Here is a 16,261-nt window from a genome sequence, read left to right on the forward strand (position 1 = left end):
AGACATAGGCATAAAATCGAAATCTAAGTAAAAGACTAGCAATGTCCTTCTGAAGCTTGGGACCTACAAGTAAAGTGTCATTTAGAGATACACCGTTTATGTCACGCAAACTTGCATCAAAGACTACCCTTATTTTAGATACAATCTCAGATTCGGAAATTTGTTCCTTAAATATAGCATGATGGGCGATATAATAGGCCGAAGGAGAATGGTTATGCTCTGTAGGAACGAGAGACATGTGACCCTTATTTAAATAATCTTGCATAAAATCACAATATTTTGTGCGTAAATCAGGATTTTTTCTAAAACGATTTTCAAGCATCGAAAAACGTCGATGGGCTTGAGAATAAGTATCAAGAAATTTAGGTTTTTCTTGACGAAATGGTAACGGGACAAAAAATCGACCTGTAGAATCTCTAAGAGTTAAAGACTTATATATTTCTTCACATTTTTTATCTTCAGAGGATAAAGGTAAGGATTTAGAAATCTCCTCAAGCTCCCAAAATTTTCTTAATTGCGTGTCGATATTTGTTTCAAGAGACATATGACAATTAACAAGAGTATTTATAGAAGAATCATTAGGGAGGCAATTTACTTTACCTTGAAGAACGTATCCAAAAACAGTTTCTAATGCCACTGGTTGATTTGGATTTCCAAAAATTCTACCCGATTTTAAAATAAACGGAGTGAGTTCTGCACCAACTAACATGTCTATAGGACCAGGTATGTGGAACTTAGGATCTGCCAGTTTTAAAGTTTGAAGATGTGTCAACTCAGAAGGATTAATTAGGAATTTTGGCTTATTTGAACATACTTTAGGAAGAACAATGGCTTCAAATGAAAATGTTGGATCGATTTGTCCACACGGTTTCATTGTGCACTGCACTATACCACTGTTTGCAGCCAATGATATTCCATTGAGACCTTCAACAGGAATCGAAAAATTTCTTTTTGAAAGGCCAAGACGTTGAACACAAGATTCAGAAATAAAATTCGCCATAGAACCTGTATCAAGAAGAATTCGTATTGTGGTAAAGTTACCTCGAATATCCTTTACTTCCGCTTCACAGGTTGACAATAAAATAGTTGATTGAGGAAGTGATAAGGTGCTTGTAATACAATCAGAATTGATGTAAGTATTTACAAGGGTATTGGTAATCGAAGAACTAGTAGACGGGTTGCAACCCACTGACGGACCAACAGAGGGGTTGGAAGAAGTAACCTGAACGTTTGAATTCTGCTCAGAAGCTGTATCGTTTGATTTTTTATCAAAGTGCAATGTTGTGTGACGCCTCACAACCCGGCCTAATTCTTCTCGATGTTTCTCCAAGTTACGAGTAAACGCCAGCCGAACGCTGCCGAAGTATATATAGGACCAGAATTCGAGGACAGGCCAGTCAGTCAATGATCAAGCCGCGACGCGCATTATAATTGTACTCGATTCGGATTTAATGAAATGTATACAGTCGGAAAAATGAAAGAATACCCATGAACGAACATATAAAACACGCTGTATTTTCCTGTCACCGTGTCACAAAGAAAATTGACCAGCGCAAGTTCAGGTAATAATAATTATTACATGTATTTGCGCTGGTCAATTTCTTGTGTGACACGGTGAGAAGAAAATACAGCGTGTTTTATATGTTCGTTCATGGGTATTCTTTCATTTTTCCTACTGTATATTAGTTGTTATCGAAGTTATTATGTGTAGTTAATTAAATCATAAATTTGAGTTGTAAATAAATTAGATGTGTTAGTTAGTGTTATTTGTAATTATTAAAATAAATAAGTGATGTAAATAAAATAATATAAGTAAGTCTTCCTTTATTTAAATTAAACTTAGTGACTAAAGATATAAATAAATAAAATAGTAGAGTCAACCGCGTAACAAAATGGTGCAGAAGTGAGATACTTGAAATAAATATCAACGTAAATTTTCGGTTTAAATAGAGTGTGGAACCTTTAAAAATAAATAAAATATAAATCGTAATAAATAAAGAGTGTGACCATGTCTTCACAGTGTAAGCCGAAACTTTCTGATCTGCGCCTTACGGAGCTCAGAACAGAACTCGAAAATCGTGAGCTCGACGCAGCGGGAAAAAAGGCTGATCTAGTGGTTCGTCTGAAGAACGCATTACAAGAAGAGGGTCATGATCCAGAAACCTACGTGTTTGAGGACAGGCAAACTGCGTTAATTTCGTCAATTTCTAAAGAGATTTCGGCAGACATCACGTCGTTAGAGAAAAAGGTTTCTAGTGAAATCTCCCAAGTTTCCTCGGATGTTTTGAAAGTTTCGACAGACATTACATCGTTAGAGAACAAAGTCTCGACAGACATTACATCGTTAGAACATAGAGTTTCTAGTGATATTTTGAAAGTTTCGGGTGATATTTCATCCCTTGAAAGCAAGATGACTGACAAGATCTCTAAAGTCACTTCGGATTTTGACGACAAGATATCGTCCATAAAATCTACTTTTGAAGAAAGGATCAAGGAAATAGAGAAGAAAATGGAGGAAACGGAAAAAGTAGACAAAGGTATGGAACCCATCATAACAGACATTAAAGATGATGAAACCAAATACAAATTGGAGCCACGGTCGATAGCTGAAGGGAGTGTGGGTCATGCTCGTGTTAAGGTGCCAAATTTCGACGGAAAGTCATCATGGAACAACTACATGAAACAGTTCGAATCGGCGGCCAGAGCGAACGGATGGTCCGAAAAAGAAAAGGCTGTAAACCTCACTATTGCTCTTCGAGGCGACGCTTTGGATGTCCTCCAGACCATAGCCGTAGAGGAGACAGATGACTTCGAGCAGCTTAAAAAGAGACTGAATATGCGATACGGGCACGAACATTTAGAGCATGTCTATCAGTCGCAGTTTAAAAATCGAAGACAAAAGAAAGATGAAGCTCTTCAAGAATACGAGGTCGATATTGCCAGGTTAGTACGGTATGCATATCCAACAGCTCCCGAAGACATGATGGAAAAGTTGGCTGTTCAAACATTCATTGATGGCCTTCGTGATCATGAAATGCAAAGAACACTGCGATTAGCTCGTCACAAGACGCTGGTTGATGTCTTGTCTGCCGCCCTCGAATACGAATCAGCTACCCAGGCATCTGGCGGGTACAGTAAAGTTAGGACTGTGAAAGAGGAAGAGGATGAAGACAAACTGGACCAGATTGTCAATATGATAAAGGGCATTTCATCCAAGAAAACGAAGACCATAAGGTGCTGGAACTGTGGTGAAATGGGACATGTACGGAGTTCATGTAAGTACCCTAGGTACAATAACAATCAAGAGACTCACCAGCAGGAAAACTAGAACGGGTCGGCCTTAGGGGGGCAGCTTCGACCCGCAACTTTTCCAAAGACCCTCTCATACTAATAGCTTCTTTGAAGTGTCGTGAAGATAGTGTATATGTAGATGGAGAAATAAATGGTAAAAAGTATACATTGTTGGTGGATACCGGAGCGACCAGGACCATTATACGACCGTCAGTTATAAACAGCCGTAAGAAACTCTTACCAACGAGGTTGCGACTGCGGACTGCCACAGGTGAAAATGCCAACATCCACGGAGAAATCCAGATACAATTGGGGATTGGAGCAGAAAAGTTCGTCCATACTGTCATAGTTGCAGACATCAAAGAAGATGTTATATTAGGAATGGACGTAATGAATTTGCATGGATTTCAATTGGATTTTAAGAACAGGGTAATCAAAGTTGGCAACGAGGAGGTATTTCTTCATCCACATGATGACAGCACTGTGCTAGCAGCCATTAAAGAAGATACAGTTGTGTCTGCGAGGAGTGAAACGATCATCGTAGCGCGGCTACAGGGAATTGTGGAAGAAGGAACACCTGTTATGATGGAGCCATGGAACCACGACGAGGAGGTTGGCCGAGGAATCATAATTGGAAAGGAATTGGTTACTTCTGCTAAAGAAATTCCCGTGAGATTGATTAATGTCAATGACTACCCAGTGACCATCAAGAAGGAGACAAAAGTAGGAACTTGTGTACCCGTGACGTCCATAATCCGTCAGACGACAACATCAGATAATTCCAACGATAAGTTCGACCAAATGGTTGCAGTTGCAGGCCAATCTCTAAATCAAATGGAAAAAAGGAAATTAAGGGAATTTCTTCGGCAATATCGTGACATATTCGTACCGAAAGGAGGAAAGACAGGAAGAACGACAGTTGTCAAACATAAAATTGACACTGGTACCGCTAGGCCAATTCGTCAAACAGCTCGACGATTACCACAGGCGAAGAGAGAGGAAGCTGAAAGGATTGTTCAAGAAATGAGGAAAGACGGGGTGATAGAACCTTCTACGAGCCCATGGGTCTCTCCAGTGGTCCTGGTCAAGAAGAAAGATGGAACTACGAGGTTCTGTGTGGACTACCGTTTGTTGAATAATGTTACCAAGAAAGATAGTTATCCTCTGCCTCGGATCGACGACACGTTGGACACATTGGCTGGAAGTAAATTGTTTTCTACGTTGGACTTGAAGTCTGGATATTGGCAGGTAGAAATGGATCCAGTGGACAAGGAGAAGACGGCCTTCACGACAGGATCTGGATTATGGGAATTCAACGTTATGCAGTTTGGACTCTGTAATGCTCCTGCGACATTTGAGAGGCTTATGGAAAATGTGTTGAGAGGGTTATCTTGGAAAACATGCCTGGTATATTTAGACGACATAATCGTTTTGGGGGAGACGTTTGAAGACCACCTGAAGAATTTAGAAGACGTTTTTAATCGACTTAAAGCTGCCAAGTTAATGTTAAACCCCAAGAAATGCCAGCTATTTCAAAGTAAAGTCAATTATTTAGGCCATATAGTCAGCAAAGAAGGAGTGGCCGTGGACAAAGGAAAAATCGATTCCATTAAGGAATGGCCTGAACCAACTGATAAACATCAAGTGAGAAGTTTTCTGGGACTATGTACTTACTACCGGAGGTTCATTAAGAAGTTTGCAGATATCGCTAAGCCATTAACTCGACTTACAGAGGAAGCAAGAGATTATTGCTGGGATGGAGACTGCCAAACGGCCTTTGAAACTTTGAAGAGGCATTTAATTACAGCGCCAATATTAGGGTATCCACTGCCAGAAGGAGAGTTCATCTTAGATACGGATGCAAGTAATGTGGGAATTGGAGGAGTGCTGTCGCAGATCCAAGGAGGACAGGAACGAGTCCTTGGATATTTTAGTAAAGTGCTTTCAAAACCTGAACGAAATTATTGCGTCACGAGAAGAGAACTTCTAGCAGTAGTAAAATCAGTGGAGCACTTCTATCAATACCTCTACGGAAGGAAGTTTCTAATCCGAACCGACCATGCCGCCCTTAAATGGTTGATGCAGTTTAAGAATCCAGAGGGTCAGATAGCCAGATGGATTGAACGACTTCAAGAATATGATTTTAAGATCGAACATCGAGCCGGAGTTAGCCACAGGAACGCTGATTCTCTATCTAGAAGGCCGTGCCCAGCAGAGTGTTCCCATTGCAACAAAACAGAGTCAAAGGAAGCAGCAGTACTAAGAACAACAGTGGTCAACGACGAGTGGACGCCTACCAAGATCAAGGAAGAACAAGAAAAAGATCCAGTTTTACAGAAGATTCGAAAATGGAAAGAAGAAAATCGTCGACCACCTTGGCAAGAAATATCAAGCCTAGGCTCAGTAGTTAAGACGTATTGGGCCCAGTGGGACTCATTTATCTTGGAAGACAGCTTGCTCAAACGAGTAATAGAAAATGATGATGGTTCAGTGAGGAGAACACAGTTGGTGATTCCAAAGAGCAGAATAGCCGAAGTACTTCGTCAGTTACACGACAGTCCATCAGGAGGGCATTTTGGTGCAAAGAAAACCCTTCAGAGAATTCGGGAACGATTTTATTGGATGAATAGTTCCGACGATGTGAAGGACTGGTGTAAGAAATGTACTACCTGTGCTACGAGTAACGGACCCTACCGGAAAAGAAAGGCTCCTATGAAACAGTACAATGTTGGAAGTCCGTTTGAAAGAATAGCTTTGGATATTGCCGGTCCATTTCCAGAAAGTGACAATGGATGCAAGTACATGTTGGTGGTAATGGATTACTTCACGAAATGGGTTGAGATCTACGCAATTCCTGACCAGAAGGCCGCCACTATTGCAGATGTGCTAATCAAAGACTGTATCAGCCGATTCGGAGTACCTCTGGAGATCCATAGTGACCAAGGAAGGAACTTTGAGAGCGATCTATTTCAAGGAATATGTGATAAACTAGGCATGAAGAAGACAAGAACCACGGCCTATCACCCGCAATCGGATGGAATGGTGGAGCGTATGAATAGGACAGTCGGCAAGTATTTGACAAAGATGGTGTCCAATCATCAACGAGACTGGGACCAGTACCTTCCGTTCTTCGCAATGGCCTATAGATCTGCTGTTAATGAATCAACTGGCCAAACACCAGCAAAAGTCCTATTTGGACGTGAGATGCGTCTACCCTGTGATCTAGAGTTTGGATGTCGACCTGGAGAAGATGTTGCTGGTGAGGATTACGTGAATGAATTACGAAGAAGAATGGACGATATACATGAGTTGGTCCGTTCTAATCTTCAGATCGCTAGCGACCGAATGAAGAAACGATACGATACCCAAGCTGAGAAGGGATGTTTCAAGGAGAACGACAAAGTCTGGCTTTATAATCCAAAGAAGCGAACAGGTTGTTCTCCCAAGTTGCAGCAGTTCTGGGAAGGTCCGTACCTCATTGTCAAGAGAATCAATGACGTTATCTACCGAATAAGCAAGATTCCTAGGGGAAAGCCGATGATAGTCCACCATAACCGGTTGGCGCCGTACGAGGGAGACCACGACGTAGATGAAGAAGTGGAAGTCAACCAAGTTCGAGAAATACCTGACCTTACCTTTGAAGAGTTCATGGGTGCCTACGGAGGTACCGGTAAAGCAAGACATGGTGTTACCACTGAAGAAAAGCGAGATCTTCTCGCACTTCCCGATGACTATTCACTGGCCCATACCATCCCGGCCAGTATCAAAGACGCACGAGGGTTGGCATCCGCCTTCCGAAGGAAGTTTGGTCGAGTTGCAGAACTTCAATGCCAACTGCCAGCTCCTGGCAAAGCATTGAAACTCCAAGATGCATCACGTTACCTATTCTATCTGGTAACAAAAGACACTGTCCATGACCAACCTACCTACCAAGATGTATGGGATGCATTAATTCAATTGAGAGAGCACGTGTTGGAGTCCGACGTGCCTAAGTTAGCCATGCCAAAGTTAGAATGCCGCCAATTAGACTGGAGAGTTATCCGAAATATGGTAGAAGAAATTTTTAAAGACACCGAGGTCCAGGTGTTAGTCTGTTGCAATCCGCATAGTTACTGGTGCGGAGAGAAGACCGTCCCCTGTCACTTTTATACAACTGGGAATTGTAAAAGAGGGTCCAGTTGCAGATACCAGCATCCAGTTCCAGTCCCGACAAGGTTCCAGGAGGAACCATCTTTTAAGGAGGGGGCAATGTGACGCCTCACAACCCGGCCTAATTCTTCTCGATGTTTCTCCAAGTTACGAGTAAACGCCAGTAAACGCCAGCCGAACGCTGCCGAAGTATATATAGGACCAGAATTCGAGGACAGGCCAGTCAGTCAATGATCAAGCCGCGACGCGCATTATAATTGTACTCGATTCGGATTTAATGAAATGTATATATTAGTTGTTATCGAAGTTATTATGTGTAGTTAATTAAATCATAAATTTGAGTTGTAAATAAATTAGATGTGTTAGTTAGTGTTATTTGTAATTATTAAAATAAATAAGTGATGTAAATAAAATAATATAAGTAAGTCTTCCTTTATTTAAATTAAACTTAGTGACTAAAGATATAAATAAATAAAATAGTAGAGTCAACCGCGTAACAGTTTTATGATGGGGGAATTTGCAAACACGACATTTATGAGATGACCCACAATTCCTCATAGAGTGTGGCGAAACTAAACAATTAACGCAAAGTTTGTGTTGTTTAGCAATAGAAAACCTCTCTTGAGGGGATTTAGAAAGAAATATTCCGCACTTATATAAGGCATGAGGCGAAGAACATAAGATGCACTTAGACTGCTCAACTGAATTAGGGCTGGATTCCACCAGAAAACTAGATACGTGTTTTTTATTGTTCACCTTTGGATTGTGAGATGACGAAGCAATATACTGAACAGACTCCAGTGCGATGCATTGTCTATCTAAAAACGACATTAACTGCCTATAAGTTGGCAATTCCTGGCTAAGGCTATGTTCCAGTTCAAAATTGGTTCTGGTTTTTGAATCTAATTTATTAAGAAGCATGTTAAATAGCAAAAAATCCCAATGATCTACAAGCAACTTCATTACCCTGAGAGCAGCAACATTTTCTGAAAAGACACTTAATAATTTTCTTAGTTCAAAAGAATTTGCCTTTGAAATTGAGGGAGCATTAAAAATTTCATTATAATAGTGGCTAGCTAAGATACGTGTATTTTTATATCTTTTTTCCAGCTTTTCGTATGCTACAGTATAATTGCCCTCAGTAAGAGGAATGCCTTTGATTAAAGCTAGGGGTTCATTACCCAAAGAAGTAAGCAGATACTGAAACTTTTCAACATTAGATATGTCAGGATTATTGTGGATTAGACTGTTAAAGACATCAAAATAAGTAGGAAAATCTTTATAAGAACCTTCGAAACGCATCAAGGAAAGCTTTGGAAGGTTTACGACACTTCTACGGTTAGAAGAATTAGAATTATCTACAGTAGACATGTTTGCCGCTTGAGAAGATGAGTTATTTAACAAAAAATCATGTTTTAGTGATAAAACTCCATAAAAGGCTTTATCAGCATTTAATCTCATCTCATCATAGGAAGAAAATTCATCATCATTGATTAATGAAATAACAGTGTTATGATTACTTTGAAATTCATTATAAGTGCCATCAATAGCATTGGCTCTAGCAAGAAATTCAGGCTTTAAAGACTCATCATTCGAAACTTTAAGACCACACTCGTAAGTTTCTTGTAATCGTTTAAAAGCAGTAGTTCGCTTTAAATTGGCTTTTGTTAATTTATCAGACATGTTAGAAAGTTAATTTAACAAATTAATATTCTAATAAAATTTATGTCGTTAAAGTCAGCAGCACCACTTCATAAGACCAAATTCAGACTAAGACTATATTTTATTGCTAATTTATTGCTAATTTATTACGCAAAGGAAAAATTTATTGCTGTAGCCGTTTCCGAGAAACAGTGGGTGCTGCTAGCTTTACGGTAAAGCTAGCAGCACCCACTCTATATCTCGGCAATGAAAAGGAGTACAGGGATCATTTTAACGGCATATTTTATTGCTATTTAATTGCTCTTGATTGGTATATTAACCAATCCTGAAAAGCTATCCCATCATCCCCTAGCGTAAAACTCACCCCCAAAAAGATGATGAAAATCGAAAATTCAACACCAAGGAATTAATTGCTAATTTATTGCTAATTTATTACGGAAAGAAAAAATTTATTGCTTGCTGTAGCCGTTTCCGAGAAACAGTGGGTGCGGCTAGCTTTACGGTAAAGCTAGCAGCACCCACTCTATATCTTGTAACAACTAGCTGATGATTTTCTGTTGGAGTGAATGAAAAGGGAGTGGTAAACTCCAACAGAAGTAGTAAAAAGAAGAAGATCTACTTAATGTAGCCAAAGGACAAAAATGTGTGGCTTCTCCGTTGAAGAAGCTGGAGTAACTAAAATACAACTTTGTAGTAGTATTTGTATGGAAGGATGCCAAGACAAAGAATATCGAATTGATACAGGACTAGAGATGAGAAATCATTAATAGATAGATATAACTTGAATGGCTAGCTAAATATGTATGAGAAGGGCCACTTGACACTCAAGGAAGGATTCGGCCAATTTGCACGGCTATTTTTGGCCAGACAATAGATTAAAGGAAGTGACAATGATGGCTCGAAAAGAAGATATGAAGATAATGTTCAGAAAATAGATAGAGTAAATATAATAATATACTGAAAATAGAATGAATTTTTGGGCGCCAGAAGAAGGATAACTAGGTTAACGCTCTTCCAGGTATTCTACGCTGCTATAGAGTATGTTAAATTTGTAGTACAAGTATGTGAAAAGTTATTAAAGATTATTAAATTATAAAATATACTACTAAAAATAAAGGAGTAATAAGAAAAAAAAATCACAATAAATGTATATTTATTGAATGTAACTACTAGATCTTTTTAACAATCTCTGAGTTAGGACAAGTAACTAGTGTGTAACTCTAACATGACAGGAAAAAGTGATACTAGTGAAAGTCAATTACAAAATCATCATACAACTATGATCTAAGAATACTCTTTATAAGGTTAGAAAAACTGACTACGGGTACCTCTAATACAGGAAGTACAACTTACAACTAGGTTAGTAGAACCCTCACCAAATAATAATTGTACGTTTATAATACGTACACCTTAATTAAATACTACCTGATACTATATATAACATATAAATACCTCACTGTGAGTGGGACAGGCACAAGCCTTATTGAATAAATAAACCTACGAGTGGATACACAGATCCTTTTCCTAACTCGTGGTTTATAATAGTAATAATAACAAGTGAAACCAAAAACTAATCTGAGGGATTAGAATCCAGAAGTTCATATGAATTTAATAAATTAAAGTTAAAGTTAAATAAAGTTAATAAGTTAAAGTTAAGTAAAGTTAATAAGTTCGAGTTAAATAAAGTTAATAATTACAATTTTGACTAATATGTGAAGTTAATTTTTAAAAATTTAATTAAACATATACTAAAATAATGGAATGAGTTTAAATAATTATACAAAAGTGGAACACAGCCTAAAAATAATCAAGATAAGAGTACCGACTACTATTATCAGGGAAAATATCTGAGCTCAGAAATTTATACCTTTATAGATTGCAGAGTGTTGGGGAACGCTATCAATTAAATATTATGTTGTAAAGAAAAAAAACCTATAAAAAATATAAAGCAGGAAAATTGTGTGTGCAATTGAACTATAAAAAAAAATGTACTAAATATCACAAAACCAGTCTGTCTTTAATAAGAGCACAGTAAATGTTCCCAAACAAACCACTCTTTCCTAATCTTGAAGTTGATGTAATGAGCACCCAAGGGTGCTAACTCTCGCTAGCAGCTGTCCTGCTGGAGGTACAGGAGAGGAAGACTGGTAGAAAGCAGCTGAAGGTACTCAAAACTGTTGGAAAGCAGCTGGAGGTACTCAAAAAAAAGAAAATGTGGAAATAATCCAGGCTGGTCGCCTATTGATTGTTTCTCTCTGTGTGGTCTGGCCTTGGTGTTGTTGTAGGGTGGCTTTAAGATTTCATGGTAGGTGCTAAAAAAAACACAGTGTGGTGTTACTACCAATCTACCAATGTCAAAAAAAAAGAAGCAAGAGATACGAGGAGGTGTTTTTATTCCTATGGGAATAAGAAGAAATAGGTCATTAAGTCCAAAAACTTGAATGACTAGACAGCTTGACCTTTTATCAGGTTGCTATCAGATGACCTTGGTCAAATAACACAAGTAATTTCCAATTGAAATACAAAATATAATTACTGTGAAAGAATATTTTATTATAATATATACACCGGTATATAGATATATTATACAAGGATGAAATATAGTAAGACTAAGCGATGGATACTTATTTGATCATCGTTCAAAAGATAGGAGTTCTGTAGACTTGAAAGGAATATAAAAAATGGAGTTTAAATTAGCTCTATTTTCCAACTGGAAGCACAAATTAACAACGAATATTGAATTATCTCTAGATGAGTTTGATCCATGAAAATAAAACATAAAAACCATGAAAATAGACTATGTGAAACTTAGTTAGCAAATGTCAAGGACTTCCAAAATGGCTGAATAAAATACTTAATAAAATGTGTATTTACCGGGGTAGAACTCATTGGATATAGTATGCTCTAAAATTCTTCAAATCCACTGCTGCTGGATAACTTCACTATACTTTTATTGTAATATTTAATCAATTTGGAACTGAGAATTAGAGGTGAATAATTGAGTCTAATGACCCCGCACACTACGATTCAGACCGAACACTCGAGAAACAATGGCAATCCAAGGCTCACGTTCACAGCTGAATCCTTCGTACCCCTCTACTAAGCATTGGCTGTCAAAGTGGGGAAACCAATGTTGCCACGTTTTAAATGTGACGTCATCAAGCATTTAAAAATTCTGAGATGGGTTTAAGTTCTATTTGAATAAACATTGAAAGAAAATAATTCTGAAAATAATTAAATAATATTTTGGATAGTTAAATAATATCTTCCCATCAATAATCGATTCTATAAGGGGCGGAACGTCACATTCCCTTTCAACCACCAGAAAAAAAATTTTATTTAAAAATTTTTTTTTTTTTTTTTTTTTTTTTTTTCAAAATATTAAACTAGAGTAGTAGTGCTTAGTGTATCATTCCCCGTTGATTCGCAAGATTACAAATAATCACCACTAATAATCAAGGGAAAGTAGGATGGTCACTGCAGCAAATAACGGAAATTGCAAAATATGACCCGAAGTCCTAGTAAAAGTGCTAAAGATGAGACATAATTTATAATGACAAATAAGTGTCGAATTGGCAGTAAATCCAAAGTTGAACTATCCATGGACATCAGATTTATAAGGAGTATATCCAAGGACGAACAACCAGGCAAAGGTGAGAGCCAATTCATACCATAACGCAAGTACATATACTAAAGTCACCAATGAAATCAATAACTATAATAAGTGAAGAATCAAACACTCAATCCTAAATTGGACTAGCAATGGACACCAGATTCGTAATAGCATATCCAGAGAAGAACAACTAGGAATATTTATAGAATAATTTTCACCAATACCAACTAATATAAATAGTGAACATACCAAAGGAATGCAAACACATTAACCAAAATAAATGTGGAATCAGACACTCAATCCAAAGTCAGACTATCAATGGACAACAGATTCACAAAAGCATATCCAATGAAGAACGACCAGGAAGATTTATGGACCAATTCACATCCATACTAAATCATATAAATAAATTAGGTCTACGTACACCCACATCCGGTAATACGAACCTATACAACCAAATAAACAAAATAAGTGAAGAATCGGACACTTAATCCAAAATCGGACTAGCAATGGACACCAGATTTATAGGAGCATATCCAAAGAAGAACGATCAGGAAGATTTATGGACCAATTCTCACTAATACTAAATAACTAACTAAATTAGCTCTAGATCTACCCTCATCCGGTAATATGAGCCTATCGAAACTAAATAGTAAAAATAAAGGATGAACTTATAAGTTCTATGACTCCATGGTAAATACAAAATATGACGGGAACGAGCTCCCAATCTTTCATAAGACTGTATATTCATGTGAACATACATAGGATTATCCAGGAGATATTCCTGAATCTAAGCAACAATTAATGCCTAAGGAAAGAAGAGGGAATCTACTAAAAAGAAAATCAATAATTTGTCCCAGTGGGTTAATCACTAACATTACGACTCTACGTCTATGGAAAGTCAAGCATCTATATACTATGAACTAAGAGACATAAAATAAGCAAACTAGACTTCCCTATTATCGTGTGAAAATGTGCCTGGAATATTTGGAACAATTGCACAAGAATGGTTAGGAAGTGTTGTACACCATTTCCCAACCAGAAATATTATCATGGATAAACATCTGCCTACTCTGACAAGAAAGACATGGATTACGAAATCGGATAGCAGTGATCAGTTGCTGAACTTCGAACCCACGTATTCACCAACTTTGAGCATTAACAGACTAGTTCATAAGAAGAAATATGAAGGACTCAAGAATTCATTTATAAATCAAAATTCCAAATTCATTCCAGAATCATCCTGTGGAGGAAGTAAGAATCCGAATTAATATAAAGTATTTAAGGTACCTGTGACAAATATCAATAAAGTAACCCAATAACAAATTAACAACCACAACTTCTTTCCAATATGGCAAATCCAATGACATGATATAAAAACAATAAAAAAAAATAATAGGTATGTAATCAAATATCCAAGATATAACACATAATCTAAGATATGGTAGTGTAACATAGCTCCATCTATATTAAGCAAGAATACTTGTATGAGCCCACACATCCAAATATCTTAATATATAATAATCAACAGCCCTTTTATTCTGAGAGGTTGAGTACAAAACTAAGAGTACAAGTGGAGGTTATTAACTTGGTAATACTACTGGCTGGATTAGTATTTGAGAATATTTGTCGATAATGACTCAAATGCAATCTATAATACAAAAAAAATAATAATAAACTCATACAAGCGGTATTACACAAGAATTCGGTACCTAATAACTAATACGTGAGAAATCATCAAGCCATGCCGAAGGATAAAAATTGCTATGGTCAGGCATTATCTGGTGATTAACAATTTAAACTAAAATACTATACCATAATAAAACTAATTAAAGGCAAACACAGGAAGATATTGTTGAAGAATCCACATCGTCCATGGTGTTGTCAGGCAGTAAATCCTTTACATGAAATTGACCAATTCGCTTATTAGTCGAATTGTCCTTTAATTCATAAATCAAAGGAGATATTACCCTTGAGACAGTACATGGGACATATTTCTGGCAAAACTTTGCAGAAATGGCATCACCCTTATTGGATTTGACAAAATTGCGCTTTAAGACTCGATCACCAACAAAGAATCGCAGATCTCGTTTCCTCAAATTATAGTGCTGCTGGTTCCTTAGGTAAGAAGTTTTTAACTTCTTCCTAATGTCTGCGAAAATATGAGGTAACGTCTGGAGATCATCTAAGCGATGAAGTTTCTCAGATATTTGAGGAAGATTTTCGGAATTGTCTGAAATTACACCAAAATAATCACCTGATAAAGCCACATTCCTACCAAAATTCAAATATGCTGGAGAGCACTGGGTAACTTCATGGACAGAAGTCCTTATGGCTTGAGCTATGGAATGAATATATTGATCCCAAGCTCTGTGATCAGGGTAAGTATAGGACCTTAGAGCTGTGACAATACTGCGATTTACTCTCTCAGTATGATTTGCTTGTGGATGGTAGGCAGCATTATAAAAGGTCTTTTGAACCTTATATTTAGCTAGAAGATCTTTAAAGGCCTTCGATACAAACTGAGGACCGTTGTCACATGACACAATTTGAGGAACACCATACACCAAAAAGACTTGTTCCTCCAAATATTTTAAAATTGCTGGAGTTGTGGCCTGGCGAAGGGGACAAACTAAAGGAAATTTAGTGAAATAATCCACAACTACCAGGCAATAGGTATTACCCTTGTAACTCCGAGGATAAGGTCCAATGAGATCCATTGAGATCATCTGCCAGGGAAAATTTATGTTCCTGAAGGAACCCATAAGTCCAGCCTGTGGTAGGTTACTTGGTTTACAAGTAGCACAAACCATGCATTTAGAAATGTACCTTTTTATAGACTTCCGCATACCAGGCCAATAATATAATTCGGCAATACGGTGATAAGTCTTATAAAAACCAAAATGACCCGCCGTAACTTCATCATGAAACATATGCAGAATATTTTCCCTATTTGGCGTAGGTACAACTATTTTCCACTCCGACATATTGGATAAGGACTCTATCGGACTTAAGATGTGTTTGTACAGAATATTATTCTCTACCTTAAAATCAGGATATTTTTGTGGGTCTTGAGTGACCCTATCAATCATATTCTGATACCACATATCAGGACTTAAAAGAGGACAGATCTAGGACATTAATATCATGGACACGTGAAAGAGCATCTGCGACCACTACCCCGTTTGCCTTTCTATGGACAATCTTATATGAATAGGCAGCCAGTTTGCATATCCATCGAGAAAGCCTCTGTGAAGGGTTTTTCATACTATGAAGCCATACTAAGGAACTATGATCAGTAATTATAGTGAAATTACGACCTTCCAGATAATAACGAAAAGCTTCTAACCCATGGATGATAGCTAAGAGTTCTTTCTCCGTAGTTGAATAGTTTTTCTGGGCCTTGTTCAACTTCTTACTAGTGTACGCTATGGGGTGTTCGGAGCCATCTTTCAACTGAAATAATACGCCTCCAGAAGCTGTATTAGAGCAATCTGTCATTAGATAAAAATGCTCATCAAAATTAGGTGACATCATAACCGGAGC

General features: G+C 37.6%; 2 protein-coding genes across 2 annotated transcripts in view; one reads left to right on the forward strand and one right to left on the reverse strand.

Moving 5' to 3' along the window:
• LOC126883094 (uncharacterized) overlaps window positions 1–16,261 on the forward strand; it is a 186,588-nt gene that overhangs the window by 77,433 nt on the left and 92,894 nt on the right. The gene's annotated exons all lie outside the window — the stretch shown is intronic.
• On the reverse strand, window positions 8,271–9,123 carry LOC126893214 (uncharacterized). The gene is made up of 2 exons (XM_050663183.1): window positions 8,407–9,123; window positions 8,271–8,342 (listed from the first exon to the last, which is right to left on the reverse strand). The coding sequence occupies exons 1-2, from the start codon at window positions 9,121–9,123 to the stop codon at window positions 8,271–8,273; spliced, it is 789 nt and encodes a 262-aa protein (XP_050519140.1).

This window comes from Diabrotica virgifera, chromosome 1 (genome assembly GCF_917563875.1).
Source record: "Diabrotica virgifera virgifera chromosome 1, PGI_DIABVI_V3a".
Lineage (NCBI taxonomy): Eukaryota > Metazoa > Arthropoda > Insecta > Coleoptera > Chrysomelidae > Diabrotica > Diabrotica virgifera.